This window comes from Notolepis coatsorum, assembly GCF_963971535.1.
Source record: "Notolepis coatsorum genome assembly, chromosome: 1".
NCBI classification, from domain to species: domain Eukaryota; kingdom Metazoa; phylum Chordata; class Actinopteri; order Aulopiformes; family Paralepididae; genus Notolepis; species Notolepis coatsorum.
The window spans coordinates 178,967,064-178,985,698 of record NC_140165.1 but is presented as its reverse complement, the minus strand read 5'-3'; the positions used below and the strand labels follow the sequence as shown (position 1 = coordinate 178,985,698).

The 18,635-nt window shown below is 42.4% G+C and overlaps 1 protein-coding gene across 1 annotated transcript in view; it reads right to left on the bottom strand.

Annotated features, from left to right (window-relative positions):
* elna (elastin a) overlaps window positions 1–18,635 on the bottom strand; it is a gene marked incomplete at its 3' end in the record, with an annotated part of 221,955 nt that overhangs the window by 76,822 nt on the left and 126,498 nt on the right. The window contains exons 6-11 of the mRNA XM_084308372.1: window positions 14,664–14,762; window positions 14,037–14,132; window positions 11,454–11,507; window positions 8,801–8,890; window positions 2,932–2,979; window positions 2,478–2,540 (exon numbers count right to left, since the gene is read on the bottom strand). Of these exons, the coding sequence (XP_084164498.1) occupies window positions 2,478–2,540; window positions 2,932–2,979; window positions 8,801–8,890; window positions 11,454–11,507; window positions 14,037–14,132; window positions 14,664–14,762 (450 nt within the window). The remainder of the gene's footprint in view (window positions 1–2,477; window positions 2,541–2,931; window positions 2,980–8,800; window positions 8,891–11,453; window positions 11,508–14,036; window positions 14,133–14,663; window positions 14,763–18,635) is intronic.

Here is an 18,635-nt window from a genome sequence, read left to right as displayed (position 1 = left end):
ATAGAAATGTAGAAATGTTTCATAATGATGTTCAGTGTATTCATAAGTGTATTGCTCTCCTTAATGTAGAATGCTATGGTGACTGTACAGACTCAGGAAGGAGAGAAAGAGACCCAAGAGTTACAGGTAATGGAAATATCAGACAGTCAGCTTAAAGTGTAGGATAACATAACAAATTAAGACACAAATACTTGGATTATATATCCCCCCCTCTCTCCCTTTCTTTACAGAGTAGCATAAAGATTGTGTATTCAAACCGGTTCAGTGTATTCATAAGTGTATTGCTCTCCTTAATGTAGAATGATATGGTGACTGTGCAGACTCAGGGAGGAGACAGAGAAGGAGAGAAAGAGACCCAAGAGTTACAGGTAATGGAAATATCAGACAGCTTAAAGTGTAGGATAACATAACAAATTAAGACACAAAATAGGCTATATTTACAGCAGACCCTGTTATTGTTCCTTGTTGGTATTTTTTCTCTCTTTCTTATTAAAAACTTGGCCTATTTGAAAGGAGATTGATTTAATAAAAATAAAAGAGAGAAAAATCAATATACAGTATATATACAGTATATATATATATATTAATATATTATTATTATTATTATTATAGTAATTGGCTATCATACTGCAATATAAACTGAGTTTTATAGTGAAAAGAGCAGCTTTATTAGTCAAGATTGAAGGCTCTATATTGCAGGAAATTGCACGTACAGGTTCATTAAATGAAAAAAATATCTGCCGTGGAGGGGGTCGTGCCGGACACCCTCCAAACCACCCCTTGCCTGTCAAAAAAATTAATCAATTTTTTTTTAAAAAAATTATAAAAAAAAAAAAAAAAAAAATGCACCCCCACTTTCAACTATAACTAGGCGGCCATGTAACACATATACAAACATGAAAGAAACAGTTACATGATACAATACACTAGGTATGAGCAGGCTAAACACCTTTTTCGTTGGTAAATCTATCCCATAATTTCCTACCTACAACTCCTATATTTTGTGTAGACGTACTTGATGTGATGGGCGCTACGTTACATTTGAATCATGTGTTTGTTCCTAATGTGTGCTCAGTATATTGCGGTATGTGATGATGACATGAGGGTAATAATTATTTGTATTTTCAGGCTGTATCTCTGCCTATACAGCCTGAAAATACAAATAATTATTACCCTCATGTAGCATACACGTCGGCCCACATACTACATACATACTGAGCGCACATTAGCCAGCCAGCAACTGCGTTCACAGGAATGAGGAAAGGTCCAACCACATCAAGTACGTCTACACAGAATATAGGACTATTAAATTGTAGGTCAGAAATTATGGAATAGATTTAACAACAAAAAAGGTGTTTAGCCATACCTTAAAAGCGTGGGGCAGCACGAATTCCTTGGCTCTGCTGATGTACATAACATGTATGTAGCTTCCATTCAAACAGACAGGAACAAACGTGAAGTCTCACTCACGTGAGACTCCCTCTACATACTCTGGCAATACCTGGCCAGGGTACTCCTGGGTCCTAGTGTCCCCCAGGTTACACTATATGTTATGTGTGCACATGTATTTTATATGTTAATAAAATTGCATTTATCTATAATCCTAATTCTGTCACAAAGAAGGGTGGATCCAAAAGCTGTCTACAACATTTGTAACAGGTGATGAAAAAGTCAACAAATAATTAACTGTATTAGACATTAAGTTAATGATGAATAGTCTTCACTTTAGATTAGGGTACACAATACCATCTGCAAATGATTTATAGATCTTTTAAGATTGTTTTACAAATCATTTGTTGAACATGAACAAATAAATGAAGGTACAGTATAGTAGTTTTTTCTAGGGCTGTCAGTTTATCGCGTTAATTAGATAAATTAATTACACAGCAAATTATCACGTTATGAAAGTTAACAAAAAATAAATAAAAAATTATAAATATATTTTGTATCTCATTCATTCCATAAGAACGTAGAATACACATTTACAGACTTTTTTTTAATATGGTCCATTTGCATGTTCTTGGTATCTGATTCTAGGGACATCTATGGATCTCAGGGAATGTAGGCCTATTCCCAGTGTCAGAAATACTGTGGGCTAGATCCACAAAGAATGGATTGCACGGAGCAAGTTGCACCCTTACTTACAATTCATTATGAATTGAAAATGGGGGACCCTGATGTAAACAAGACGAAAGTCTTTCTCTGGTCTGCATCCCCTTAACAATTGTGTGTATTGAGCTGTACTGTATTGTACCCATTCTGCAATCTGTTAATAAAATTTTCATTCAATCAATCACCGTGCAGATTGATTGATTGAATGAACATTTTATTAACAGATTGCAGAATGGGTACAATACAGTACGGCTGAATACACACAATTGTTAAGGGGATGCAGACCAGAGAATCATTTCCTCGAGTGCTCCTATCGCTTCCCTAAATTAATAATGAAGTATTGTAGATATAATTGCAGGACTTACATGATTTGGGATTGAGGCCATTGCCAGTCGCTACGCCAGGCAGAACACCACGCCCACCAAACCCTGTCAATATGAGAGAAGACATGAGGGGAGCATGAGACATAACCACTCCATTTAATCTACAGAACATTACATCGACAAGCACCTTTGTGTTAAAAGAGAATGCCACCATTTTAAGAATCCACATGTTCTTCCTGTGCCCCAGGACAGTTCAGTCGGTATGTTCTTCCTGTGCCCCAGGACAGTTCGGTCAGTTCAGTCAGTATATTCTTCCTGTGCCCTAGGACAGTTCGTTCAGTATGTTCTTCCTGTGCTCCAGGACAGTTTGGTCACTCAGTATGTTCTTCTTGTGCTCCAGGACAGTTTGGTCACTCAGTATGTTCTCCTTGGCCTGTATAATGGCAAAATTCCTTTTATTGATGCAATTGAGAGGATGTATGGTGTAGAGACTCACCTTGTCCTGGCACCACTCCACCTTGGTAAAGTCCGGGGACAGCCACACCTGTCATAGTAAGGCATTAATTAATTAATTAATTATGAATTATTATATGATTTCTTAGAATAATATGTCTCAGTATATATTAATGTGACCTGTGTAGGAAGCCGATAAAATAAACTACAGAGGTGCATGTTAGTCCTATGATCTAACTCACTGCCAAATCCCAAAACTAGACCGCTAAAACTCAAATTTGTGATGTCATCAAGTATAAAGTCTGAAGCTGCTCCATAGACAATGAATGGGAAAATATGTTATAGATGACTGAGAACACCGAGGGGAATGTCCTTCCCCTGAACATTATTTGGGTACAGTTTCAGAACTGAGAACACTATTAGAGAATAAAGCTTATTTGGGTATAAAATAGAAAACAAACATTCTGTGGGTCCACACAGTCTCCCATTCATTGTCTATGAGCAGCAGCTCCAGGCATTAAACCTGATGACATCACAAGTTGAAGACTTACTTCTCTGGTTTCTGGCTTTGGGAGAGGGTAACTCATGTCCACACACATATTAATAGAGCGTTCATAGGCCATGGAAATAGCATATTGGAGTTCAGATTATAGGATTTGTTCCCCCAGTGCTTGACCTCGAATAGAAAGATGTTTTTGCAAAGCCTGAGATGGCTGATGAGGCGTTATTGTGTAATGGAGCTGTTCCAGACTGTACGTATGTCTGAGTACTCCCAGGGTAGGGGTTAGAATAGAGGCTTGCTTTGGGTGTGAGACGTCTGCTGGATTATAGTGTGATTGATTAGAGAGATTAGTAAAACACTCAATCACAATATCCCACATTGTGTAATGAGGATTTATCTCTTAACATATGTCTCTGAGTGAGGGCGGCTGGGTGGTGCAGTGGGCAAGGCGCTCGCCACTAACGCAGGAGATGCTGGTATCGAGCCCAGCTCTCGGCGTTGCTTCCGGCTTGGCCGGCCGTCATACTAAAATGTCTATGCAAACCCGGGGGGCTGGGAGGGGGGTTAAGAAGCGGCCTGGGCGCGTGAATACTTTGGGCAGCCGAAGAGTGCTTCCGCGTTGCCGCGATTGGCCAGCGCCCTCCTTCGTGAATACCAGCTCTACCCTCGTTTACCCTACGCCGCGCATGCGCATGAGGCTCCCCCCCAGGTGCTCGTTTGCGTGCTACGCCGCGCATGCGCATGAGGCTCCCCCAGGTTAATACGCCGCCCTGGTTAATCACAGAACACGCCATATTAGCAACGCTGGTAATCGCCCTGGTTAATCACAGAACACGCCATATTAGCAACGCTGCATCAGATAATACCTAATACGGTATATATACCTGCATATATATACTATATACTCTAAACGGTATATATACCCGCATATATATACTCTCTTTTTTTACATGAAACAAGACAAACAATACACTCTCTCAGGGTGCAGTTCTCTCTCTCAGGGCGCAGTTCCCTCTCTCAGGGTGCAGTTCCCTCTCTCAGGGTGCAGTTCTCTCTCAGGGTGCAGTTCTCTCTCTCAGGAATTTGTAAATAGGAGAAAAAGGAGTTTTTCATTGTTCAAGAGTGGATATATGTTGCAGAACATGCCTGTTAATTACCTTTTAAATATCTGTTATGTGGTTAGGGTATGTATGTTTTTTAAATAAATGCCCAGTGCTTTGTCACCACCTGTCAATCTGTTCTGTTATTCTATGCATAGCAAAACCTATTAATATTACCTATGTGTTGGCGGAATCGCGTCAATGTAGTGACGACAAAACCTATTAACCTATGTGTTGATGGGAATCACGTCAATGTAGTGACAAATGCATAAAGTGCTTTGTCACCACCTGTCAATCTGTTCTATTATTCTATGCATAGCAAAACCTATTAATATGACCTATGTGTTGGCGGAATCGCGTCAATGTAGTGACGACAAAACCTATTAACCTATGTGTTGATGGGAATCACGTCAATGTAGTGACGAATGCATAATTTAATTATTATTCTAAGTATTGCTATTATTATTATGCATAGCTAAACCTATTAATATGACCTATGTGTTGGCGGAATCGCGTCAATGTAGTGACGACAAAACCTATTAACCTATGTGTTGATGGGAATCACGTCAATGTAGTGACAAATGCATAAAGTTCTTTGTCACCACCTGTCAATCTGTTCTATTATTCTATGCATAGCTAAACCTATTAATATTACCTATGTGTTGGCGGAATCGCGTCAATGTAGTGACGACAAAACCTATTAATATTACCTATGTGTTGATGGGAATCACGTCAATGTAGTGACGAATGCATAATTTACACTTGTGCCAAATTGCGTGCGTTTGTCTAAGTATTATTACTCTAAGTATTGCTATTATTATTATGCATAGCAAAACCTATTAATATTACCTATGTGTTGGCGGAATCGCGTCAATGTAGTGACGACAAAACCTATTAACCTATGTGTTGATGGGAATCACGTCAATGTAGTGACAAATGCATAAAGTGCTTTGTCACCACCTGTCAATCTGTTCTATTATTCTATGCATAGCAAAACCTATTAATATGACCTATGTGTTGGCGGAATCGCGTCAATGTAGTGACGACAAAACCTATTAACCTATGTGTTGATGGGAATCACGTCAATGTAGTGACGAATGCATAATTTAATTATTATTCTAAGTATTGCTATTATTATTATGCATAGCTAAACCTATTAATATGACCTATGTGTTGGCGGAATCGCGTCAATGTAGTGACGACAAAACCTATTAACCTATGTGTTGATGGGAATCACGTCAATGTAGTGACAAATGCATAAAGTTCTTTGTCACCACCTGTCAATCTGTTCTATTATTCTATGCATAGCTAAACCTATTAATATTACCTATGTGTTGGCGGAATCGCGTCAATGTAGTGACGACAAAACCTATTAATATTACCTATGTGTTGATGGGAATCACGTCAATGTAGTGACGAATGCATAATTTACACTTGTGCCAAATTGCGTGCGTTTGTCTAAGTATTATTACTCTAAGTATTGCTATTATTATTATGCATAGCAAAACCTATTAATATTACCTATGTGTTGGCGGAATCGCGTCAATGTAGTGACGACAAAACCTATTAACCTATGTGTTGATGGGAATCGCGTCAATGTAGTGACGAATGCCGCTGCAAAACCTATTAAAACGCACCTATTAACCTATGTGTTGATGGGAATCGAATGCGCATGCGCGCGTTACCGGCGTAGGGCGTAACGGGGGCGGCCAATCAGGGCAACCCGGAAGCACTCTTCGGCTGCCCAAAGTATTCACGCAGCCTGGGCTGTCTCGCAGTCGCAGCCACAGGACCGCCAGAACGGAGGAAAACACTGTCACAAATGAATATACTGACGGACAATCTATATACTGAAAAGACACGTTTTATGCCACTGTGTGAATTAATATGAAATGCTGATGTGAATGTCTCTTTCCTCTGAACTTGTTTAAAAAAGAAAATGACAAAATAAAAAGTTGGTCACAAAAAAAACAATTGGCAGTGTTAGAGGGTGGGAAAGCCGGTAGGTGGGGATTGGACGTTGTGGACAGCGACTCCTACAGGTCGGTTGGGTCACGCCTGTACAGCAGAAACAGGAAGTATCGGGGGCACCCACACGTTACTCCTCGCCACTGAGAGTTCGAGCTGTCTGGTGAAAAGATGCGACAGGCTGCCTCCTCGTGTACCGGAGGGGACACGTGATGCAAGGCTTCTATCCTCACTACAGCCGACCAGTGGGAGGCATAGTCTAGCAACGTTCAAGACAGGGGAGGGGAGAATTGGAATTACGAAATTGGGATGGGAGAAAAATAGAAAAAATAAGGAGAAAAAGTAAAAAATTCAATAAAAACATATGCCTCTGAGACACACAATACATGTAGACATTTCACGCATGGGGTCAGAGCACGGGGTCAGAGCACGGGGTCAGAGCACGGGGTCAGAGCACGGGGTCAGAGCACAGGGTCAGAGCACAGGGTCAGAGCATGGGGTCAGAGCACAGGGTCAGAGCACAGGGTCAGAGCACAGGGTCAGAGCACAGGGTCAGAGCACGGGGTCAGAGCACAGGGTCAGAGCACAGGGTCAGAGCACGGGGTCAGAGCACGGGGTCAGAGCACAGGGTCAGAGCACAGGGTCAGAGCATGGGGTCAGAGCACAGGGTCAGAGCACAGGGTCAGAGCACAGGGTCAGAGCATGGGGTCAGAGCACAGGGTCAGAGCACAGGGTCAGAGCACAGGGTCAGAGCACGGGGTCAGAGCACGGGGTCAGAGCACAGGGTCAGAGCACAGGGTCAGAGCATGGGGTCAGAGCACAGGGTCAGAGCACAGGGTCAGAGCACAGGGTCAGAGCACAGGGTCAGAGCACAGGGTCAGAGCACAGGGTCAGAGCATGGGGTCAGAGCACAGGGTCAGAGCACAGGGTCAGAGCACAGGGTCAGAGCACGGGGTCAGAGCATGGGGTCAGAGCACAGGGTCAGCCATTTGCAGCAACCCTGGAGCAGGTTGTTTGAGGACACGTTCACTATTGCAGGGATCAAACCTGTGACTTTCTGGTCTCCCTAACCAGTAGATTACCCTAACAACTATATAAACGTGTGCAGCTTATTAAACAGCTTATTACAATTTTTGATTGTGTGCATACACATGTTTCAAGGTAACAGTAAGGAGTGCCGTGGTCATTTTCTAAATAAATAAAATAATTACAATAAAAATATATATAACCTTTCAGACTGCTATACCAAGACTAGGCAAAAGTAATTTTCTGTAGTATGACAACTTTAATAGACTCTTTTCACAGAAGCCATTTGGCATGTCATTGCAGGGTAAACACAGGTGTAATCTCAAGCTCTTTATTATTTGATTGCCGTGGATAAGGCCTATAGAGAATGTGAGTGTGCTCTTATTCGCAGATCTATACAAAGACTAGGCAAAATCCATTTTCCATGATACAGTATGTCCCCTTTAAAGGGGACATGCATTGCTTTTCCTAGCACTATTTGGGCAACTTTACACAATTCCTGTGAGTCTATGGAACACCTCTGTAAGGTTTTATAAAAAAAAATTCATTGTTTTATATTTCTAATCAAGTACTCAAAAGCCACATTTTTCTCAGTTCATCAAACGGGGTTTGACAGAGAGCGAGCGAGAGAGAGAGGGAGAGAGAGAGACACGCAGCACTGTGTAAACAAACCCGACACTTCATCAAACGGGGTTTGACAGAGAGCGAGCGAGAGAGAGAGGGAGAGAGAGAGACACGCAGCACTGTGTAAACAAACCCGACACTTCATCAAACGGGGTTTGACAGAGAGCGAGCGAGAGAGAGAGGGAGAGAGAGAGACACGCAGCACTGTGTAAACAAACCCGACACTTCATCAAACGGGGTTTGACAGAGAGCGAGCGAGAGAGAGAGGGAGAGAGAGAGACACGCAGCACTGTGTAAACAAACCCGACACTTCATCAAACGGGGTTTGACAGAGAGCGAGCGAGAGAGAGAGGGAGAAACAGATACACCCTCGCAACAGAGCACACATACACACGCGCGCGTCACGCTGTCGTCTCTCTGTCTGTCTCTCTCTCTCCCCCTCTCCCGTTTGAGGAAGTGATAGACAACGTCCGATCCCGATTCCCCACCCCACCAGCTTCCCACCCCTAATACTGCCAATTGTATTAGTATGATCGACCAGCCAAGCTGGTAGCAATGCCGAGAGCTGGGCTCGAACCCAGCATCTCCTGCATTAGTGGCGAGCGCCTTGCCCACTGCACCACTTAGCCGCCCCACTAACTAATATTACTATAATACAATGCTAGACACTGAAAAAAGCCATTTAAACAAACCTGGTATTTTAGATGCTTTCTTTGCAGCAGCAGCAGCAGCAGCAGCAGCAGCGGCCCCTCCTGGAAGGCCTGTCTGAGGAATGACAGGAGCTGAAAGAGAGAGGAAGGATTATATAATATAAAGCTAGGCGACCTCAAGCCAATCATGGAATGTGAAAACAATGGACACCATGATGGTGTGTGTGTGTGTGTGTGTGTGTGTGTGTGTGTGTGTGTGTGTGTGTGTGTGTGTGTGTGTGTGTGTGTGTGTGTGTGTGTGTGTGTGTGTGTGTGTGTGTGTGTGTGTGTGTGTGTTAAAGTGTATACAATAATCATCACACTGAAGAAGCACACAAGACAGCTGTGAAATGTTTTGAACAGCCATGTCTTTGCAGTTGTAAAGTCAATCCAAATCACTTGGGAGTATGAATGTGATATATCACCAGAAATTACTCCAACACTGTTCCTCGGAAAACTTGAAATGGAATTATATGGTTCTTCGTCTCAGGGCCGGCCCTAAGCATAGACTATAGGCCATCACCTGGGGCACCATTGGAAAAGGAGGCTTTAGTGGTCTCACATTTAAGGCTACAGTGAAGATACAGACATAATCTGAAACTAGAGATCCCAATGTATCGATAAGTACTAGCCTTACATGAGAAAGGGGGGACATTTCACCCCAAGGTTTAAGCCTAGAAAACCGTCTGAAAGAATTAAGACGGGAAAGAAAAGAAACCAACCTGCTGACATTATTGTCTTCTGGAGGCTCTTGCAGATATCTTCTAGTTGTAGATATAATCTGAAACTAGAGACCCTGAGGAATTTAGGGGTACCAGCCAGTCTATACCAATAAAAAAATATCTGCTCCACATTTTAACCCTATAAACCTGTAGCTGTAACACAGCCGATGCAACCGACAGTACTGTCTTTCAGAGGATGTTGTGGCTCAATGCTAAAGCTTGAATGAATGGAGATCGCTTGACCTCTCACTTCAAGATATCTGAATGAGATTGGGCTCATTGGAGCCACAAAAGTCTCACCTTTACAACCATGTCAGGTTTGTGCTAATCACATACAACTTGTAAAACCATGCAATTCTTTCTTTCTTTATTATTATAATTCTTTTTACATACTGAGACTCCAATGATAACTTATATTTATCTGTAATGATGTGAGTAGACATGTTAGACCTTTCTATGTGGTGAAAGGGAAATATTGGTATTTGGCCTCACTGTATAAAATGACTGAACCTTTACACTTTGAAACTAGAGATACGGATCATTAAGTGAGTGTATGGTGTATCTACAGTATGTACATTGACGATAAAGGGGAGATTTTGAGCCGTTTTCACAGCCAAACTCTCTGGATATCCAGATAGTGTTTCATTATATTGTATTGTCAATCAGAGGGGGTAGGGGGGCCACCAGTCTGAAATCTCGCGTAGGGAACCAAATGTAAAAGCTGCTTCACCTGAGGTATTATGATTCCACCTTTAGGAAAGGTTTTACATTCGCTGTTCTAATGCTGCATTCCATTCAAAGTCTGAGGTTGGAAGCTCCCAGTTGGAAAAATCGGAATTACGACCTCAGTGCGTCCCAGCTCGGAAAGAAACCATACATCTGTAAGATATTTATTGTTTATCTAATGGAGCAGCATGTGACCCCAGAAGAAGCTAATGTTTGTTTAGCTTATTTCTGAGCACTGTACACGCTTGATATATTGCGTGGCTACCACACTGGTATTGATAATAATCTAGCTTCAGTCGTCTTCTAAAGATAAAAACAATGTTGTTTATAGTGTGTACTAACAGTTTATAGTTAGGTGAGGTCAGGTAACTTCTCGCAGTTACCAGTGCATTTTTCATAGTAGGAGGTGGATTATTATATATTTATTTTCTTAATTGTTTTTAAATCATAGCGGAGATGTTCCCTAGAACCCAGTAATAATAAATAGAGGACTCCTACACTCCTCTTTGCTACCCAGTCTTTTTGGAGTCCTGTTTCAAAGTACTACTTCAAATGTCTGAGGGCACTGCTATTTGAAAAAGGTATTGATGCAGTTGATCTACACTCTGCGGCGTGCCAGGAAAATAATGCCCACCGTAAACGAATGAAGACGGAAAAGACACAAAATCCTAATGATGATATCAGATAGCTAGCTGGCTGGAAATGCAATTATCCAAATTGTCCACATCCATTGTTTCCACTGTTATAGTGATAACTGGTAAAGGCTGGTGATAGCTTGCTATGTTCTGTTTCCTGTGGAATATAATGTGTGGAGTCAACATCGCTTGAAGTTTATGGAATGCATGATAAATAGATGGGTCTCTGAGATGAATCCTGTCCATCCCTGTGGATTCTATCATCCTTTATCATAATGACAAATAGGAGAAGAGCAATTCTTCTAAATCGTATTTGCTGTGTGTACATTGGCTGCTCTTGTGTCAGTAACACATGTCTATATACAGTAGAGGCCTAGCTTTCTGGTGATAAACCTGGCGTCTTGAAATGTCATACAGTACTGAGAGCCTGAATACCTTGTATGGATACATTATGAAAATATAGTACTGCATACAACTAAATATGTTCACAATTTAATGAAAGCTGTGAATGTCATTGTGTGTGTGTGCGTGTGTATGTGTGTGTGTTTGTGTGTTTGTGTGTGTGTATCTTGCCTCCAGCAGGCACAGCAGCTCCGGTCCCTGCCCCTCCTGGCCCGTTACCTGCTCCTACAGTATACAAAGCATGCACGCACACACACACACACACACACACACACACACACACACACACACACACAAACACGCACGCATGCACAAACAAACACACACACACACACACACACACACACACACACACACACACACACACACACACACACACACACACACACACACACACACACACACACACACACACACACACACACACACACACACACACACATTTAAGGTGGCATTTTACTACTCTTCCTCTTAATGACTTCAAAGTAGTTTTATGATAAATCTATTGAAAACTAATGACTTTCCAGCATTAGCTAAATAGTTGTAATAGATCAGTACTCTAGTGTGCTGGTGCTCTTGCTACAACGCTCAAAACTTCACTGTGTGAAACTCTGAAAGCTGAGTTGTTTCTTATTCTGTTGAGGTCTGAGCCAGACTTGAGAAAAGAGTGCCAGATCCCTCCGCAGCAAAACCCCCAGTGACCACTTGAGTGTGAAACCAGCTTGACTCCCACTGGCCTGCAAATAGCCCCCCCCCCCGATCAGAAGCAACATGGTTGACTTATACCTGGACGGAGGGCCAGTATGCACAGCATTTGCCTTGCCTCATTGACCGGCTAATTTCTCTGGCGATCCCCCCCGGCGCTGGAAATGAGCTGTCAGCCAGGCTGTTAGGGGAGCTTGGCAGGCGATGAAAACCATTCATTTGTTTGTTTAACCTTCCCTCTCTATCTCCAATCCCCCCTCCGCTATCGTCGTCATCACCAGACAGATGCTGCGCACTGCCTGTAAATATGCGGCAGGGAGGAAATTCGGCAGAGCGGGAAATGTTTCGCCCGTGCGTATGGAAAGTAATGTTTTGTCTTTTATCTGTGTGTTTTTCTTTTCTTCAGTGGAATGGCGGCTGGTGTTTTGGAAGGTCTTCTGAGTACAGATAGAGGCAGGGGATTGAATGCTCCCTTAGTTGTTCCATTGTTGGGTGTATCGAAGCCAACCAATACTCCAGAGTGGGCTCTTCTCCACAATGCACTGCTGCTCTCCATGACTACAGGACACCCTCAATCAACCCAGCCTCACGCTTACACGGCATTATGGCTGGAGGTCATGCCGACTGTTACTTGAAGCTTCTAGCTTCTACAGGGTAATAAAACACGCATCTATCTGCCAACTGGTTGTTTTTCATTTTGTGAGCTGACATTACCGGTAATGTGAAACATTGGTTTTGGCCTCTTGGCAATACACAGCAGAACACAGATCCATCAAAGGGCTTAAGGCTTAGAGGGTTTTGTGTTGGCTCTGCTTCATGCTTGTCAACAAGTGGAGAATTGGCTTACCTGCAATGGGTAGTTTAGGCCCGTTTCCTCCTGCACCTGCGCATAGAATAACCAGGACAGCTGATGAATGATATTATGCAGAGTTGATCCGTATAAGTGAGCATTTTGAGCTTTTATTGCATTGAAATCACAGAAAAATATTTTTACTGGCCATGAGAACCAGAACCAGAAAATAGCTATAGTGGCCAGACCATTTTATGTGAACATATTGCATAGATTGGTCAAATTTGCAAGCAGTCATAAATATTGGCTGTATTCCTGTGGGCTCTGCATGTTCTGCAATAGGTAATTTTTTTCTGTGATTTCACTGCAATAAAAGCTCAAAATGCTCACTTATACGGATCAACTCTGCATAATATCATTCATCAGCTGTCCTGGATATTCTATTTGCAGGTGCAGGAGGAAAAGGGCCTTTATACATTTACATTTTACATTTAGTCATTTAGCTGACGCTTTTATCCAAAGCGACTTACAAGTTCTGTGCGACAAGACAGCAAGAAGGGTATAACTCTATCAGCTGAGTAACAATGTTCATCAAAGTGTTGCGTGTTACAGTGTATGTTAGTTTATTAGGACAAGTGCATGACATTAAGGTTAGTCGGGGTTAGATTTTTTTTTTTTTTTTTTTTTATAGACATGCATATTAACCTGCCACTATGTAACTCTTTAACACCCATTAGTGGCTGTTTCTTCAATCATAATAATGCATGTAGTATGCAGCTATATGATTATTGAAAAGATTAGATATTTTGCAAACAAATTATATTAACAAAATATTGGATTGGTATCAGTAGTGGTATCAGTATCGGAAATAAAAAAGTGGTAGTCATCACTACTTATTGCTAGAGTTTATACAAGTAAAATCAATGGGAGTGAACTGGTTTTATTACCCATTGACTCACTAGCATTTCTAACATACTGTATTGTAGCAAATTCAGGGGGCAGCCGGGAATCGAACCTGGGTTGCCCAGACCACAGGTGACAGTGCTAATCAGTCAACTAAAGGATCCGACCTGTTAGCCAAGGGCTAGCGAGTCTAGGCCTCTGTGGTCATTACACTATGCTGACTGTAGGTGTTGATTTCAGTGTACAGGCTAAAATACCTTTTGAACAATCAGGCTTCTAAAAATTAAGAATAGTACTGCCCAGTGCCCAATAGTACTCTTCTGTGTCATCTGCTATCTCCCTTAGCCTAGGCCTACCTTTCTGTCCCAATCCACCTCCAGGGAAAAAGCCTCCAGCGCCGCCTCCTCCTCCTCCTCCTCCATATCCTCCACCTCCATAGCCACCATAACCACCTTGAAGAGTGAGAGACGGGGAGACATGAGTAAATATTTGTGGAGGATGACTAGTGCTGTATCAGTACTGAGAGTCCCATTAGTAAGGTCAAAGGTTCCAGAGAACTGATATCATGCTATTTGATTATGCTGAAATTATGTTTATTTATGAATTATACTAGGAAATCATGTCCCAAAGTCATTCTGCAGATGACTAATGTACTGGAGAAAGCCTCCTCAGGAGAGTTATAACATTATCTCATACTGGCTTCAGCGTCTGGCTTCTCCTATTGGCCTGCTCCGGTGCCAATACAGTAGGCGCTTACTGACATCATTTTACTCAATGCACTGACCTGGACCAATCCATGCCCCTCTGCTTAACATATAAAATTAAATTAGATTAGATTACTTTTTTTTTGTATCGTCATTGCACAAGAAATTAAATGGCCTTCAGTCCCACTCCACCTCCTGTTCATGACCAGGATCTTTGGAACATCATCACTTAATTTTATAATTTTATAATTAAAATGTTCATATTAAGTTGACACTCACCTCCAGCTCCAGGTTTAGCATATCCTCCTCCTCCTGCTCCAAGACCACCAGCCCCAAGATCACCGGCTCCAAGACCACCAGCTCCCAGATTTCCATAGCCTGCAGAGAGAACCATACTCCCTGAACCAACTCATTTTGTATTATTGTTATTGGTAATTTTGAGACCTTTTCTTATAAAATAGTCAAATGTTTAGATGGCATAATCAATTGTTATGATGTAATTAATGGTAACATAAAGAAATCAACATCAGCTAGCATTGTACAGTAACAGCAGCTAGAGTAGCCCTTCCTGAAGCCTAGTAAGCCTAATATATCCCTTGGTCAGGGGGCGAGGGATTATCCTTTGGCTGACCAGTAGATGTATGGTTTCTCATGCAAGGGGATCCAGGCTTGAATCCAAGTGGGTTACAATTACATTTACATTTTACATTTACATTTTGTCATTTAGCTGACGCTTTTATCCAAAGCGACTTACAAGTTCTGTACGACAAGTCAGCAGGAAGGGTACACCTTTTACAGCTGAGTAACAATGTTCATCGAACAGTGCTGAAACTTGGGTGCTGCAGTGTTGACTGCATGAGATTCAACTGAGTACAGGAGGGAAGAAGAATGAAAGGAAACCAAACCCCTCAAGATCAGTGTAAACTCTCTGCTCAATGTACTTGTGGTGTGGTCCGACCTCACATCCTGTCACTGAGAACCTTTCATGGGCCTGAACTCGAAAACACAGAACCACCGCATCCAGAGGGAAATCTATACCAGGCCAGTCTTCGTGTCAAGCACCACCAAAATTGCTGTATCAATGTCAAGTCACACTGATATGGTGAGGGGACCCCCAGACATATGTGACCACTGGGACAGAGTCTAGGGTGTTGTTGGGCAATCTTCAAAAAAAGGTATGAAAGTGGGGCGGCTGGGTGGCGCAGCGGACATTGCGCTTGTCACCAACGCAAGAGACACTGGTATCGAATCTGGCTGTCAGCGTTGCCTCCGGCTTGGCCGGCCGTCATACTGGCTCGATTGGCAGAGTCAGCGGGAAGGAAGCCGGTGGGTGGTAATAAACAGCGACTCCTACAGGTCGGTCAGGGCGCCTGCACAGCAAGGACAGGAGATGGCGAGGGTAGTGTGAGCCTCCCACACGTTACACCTCGCCAATGAGAGTCCGCGCTGGCAGGTGAAAAGAAGTGGCTGGCTGACTCCGCATGTATCGGAGGGGACATGCGATAGTATCTATCAACCCTCCCTACGACCGGCCAGTGGGGGGCACATGCGAGCAGTGATGGGAATAACGGCACTATAAGTAACTTCGTTACTAACGGCGTTCGTTTTTTCAGTAACGATTACTCTTCCAATCTTAATAACGTCGTTACCGTTACTACAAAAAAATGCGGCGCGTTACTATGAATGAACCTGTTTCTTTCATCAGACATATCTCTGCGCCGAGAGGCAATAATAATGTTCTTCCTTGTTTAGTGGACAGTGCGCGAGCCAAGCATACATGCTGACGATTGGCTGAGGTTGAATACAATGTCATGGTAAGCCAATCAGAGGTGGAGGTGGGCGGGTGTCTAAAGCATCCAGAGTCTGACACACAGCGCGACAAGACAAGCGATCACTGATCAGTCAGCATGAGACCGCGGTCCGTGTAGTGTACGTTTTGAGCTCAAAAAAGAATCCAACGTACAACACAAGCGACTCAGTCAACATGAGACCGCGGGTCCTTGAGCGTTTTGTGTTCACTCTTTGCAGCTCAGGGCACTGAGTGGCTCTACTGCAGTGCTGACAGCCTTATCAACAGTGCTGCACTTCCTGGTTTAATAGCACAGGCTTCAAATATCTCTGTATGTCATGCATGTCTTAAATGTAATGATTAGATTAGTTTAGATGATTCGATTAGATTCTTATATCTGTATGTTGTGTATGTCATTGATTGATTGATTGAAAAGTTTATTAACAGATTGCAGAATGGGTACAGTATACAGTACAGCTCAATACATACAATTGTTAAGGGGATGCAGACCAGAGAAAGACTTTCGTCATAAATGTCATGAATTGAAAATGGGGGACCCTGATGTAAACAAGACTAAACTCTTTCTCTGGTCTGCATCCCCTTAACAATTGTGTGTATTGAGCCGTACTGTATTGTACCCATTCTGAAATCTGTTAATTAAAATGTTCAATCAATCAGTATATATTTGTTATTTATTTTTGGTATAGTGCTTAACAAGCATAATTTAATGTTGCCCAGTTGTGGCCTGTTGAGGGGCAATACATATCAAAAGTTCCAAAACATCTATTCTGTTTGTATTTGTATGATCCACTATATAAACATAGTAATTATAATATCTACATAGCCTACATGGCATTTGATTGGAGGCTATAGTCTCACTTTGTCCCACAGCAACATTAAAATAGTTTAGATTTGTGTATGTTGTTTATGTAAAAAAAAATCTTGAAAGTAACGCAATAGTTACTTTCTGAAGTAACTAGTTACTTTTATAATTTGTAACTGAGTAAGTAATTTAGTTACTTTTTGGAAGAAGTAACTAGTAACTGTAACTAGTTACTTTTTTAAAGTAACTTGCCCAACACTGCATGCGAGCAACGATCAAGACAGGGGAGGGAGAATTGGCACGAGAGGAAATTGGGATGGGAGAAAAACACAGAAAAAGGAGGAGAAAAAGTGGATAAAAAAAAGTACAGGTTCATACCTTCAAAATAAGCCATCACTTGTACAAATCGGACGGATACTTTTCAATCTATGTCTTATGAACCATGATGCTGACCAGGTGGTTGCTGAGGTTGTTGTCCTATTTGAAACACTAGAGGGAGCAGTTTAGTCACTTAACTAGTACAATACAGTACCAGGAAACCCAGCTGCTCCTTTAATGGCTGGAATGGTGCAAAATAATCTTTTTTGGCAAGCTGCCCTCAGCATATCTATTAGGAGAAAAACCTTTCCCCCTTCTCACACGGTAATGATGATACATTCAAAAAAGTTATATCCCATGTTTTTGGGAGGTGGGGGGGGGGGGGGGGGGGGGGGGGGGGGGATAGAGAGCGGGGTAAAACAGGGAACACTCCTGATTTTCCCCCAGTATCCCACATCTGATGGTGGTGGCCCGTATCTAAACTCCTGTGCCCATTAATTCAGTGAGACAGGAAAACAAGCCCCCAGATGGAGACGCAAGGAGCTTCCAAGTTGTATACTTCATTTGTGGGTTAACTGAGCCATCCCAGAAACATTTGAGTTTCCAGCATGCATTATACTGTAGAGAAGGGCATTCTGCAAATCCGCAAGCACATCATTAGCTCAAATGTTGATTGGCTAAAGAGCCTGGATGACAGGAGGCTGGTTGGTGTGGATGTATTTTAGTGTTGCATTTGATGTTATTGATCAATGTCTATTGCTTGGAAAACTCAAATGTTATGGTTTTCAATGCACTGCTTTGTCCTGGATGGATAGTTACCTTCCTACCAGGAGAAGGTACAGTGTTCTTTAATGGTAGCTTATCTGACAGCAAAGATGTACAATGTGGGGTTCCTCAGGGTAGTTGCTTGGGATCTCTCCTATATTCTATTATTTACAAAAAATCTCCCATCAGTATTAAATAAAGCAAGAGTGGTTACGTATTTATGGAGATGATAGTCTGATAGTTGGGGGCGACAGTGGCTCGGGAGGTAGAGCAGTCGTCTGGTAATCCGGAGGTTCCCAGTTCGATTCCTCCCGGGCAGCGTGTCGAAGTGTCCTTGAGCAAGACACTTAACCCCTAATTGCTCCTGATGAGCAGGTTGGCACCTTGCATGGTTGCCTCCACCGTCGGTGTGTGAATGTGTGAGTGAATGGGTAAGATGTGAGGAACAAATTGTAAAGCGCTTTGAATAAAAGCGCTATATAAATGCAGCCATTTACCATTTATATTTACAAATTATCTCTCATCAGTATTAAATAAAGCAAGAGTGGTTATGTAC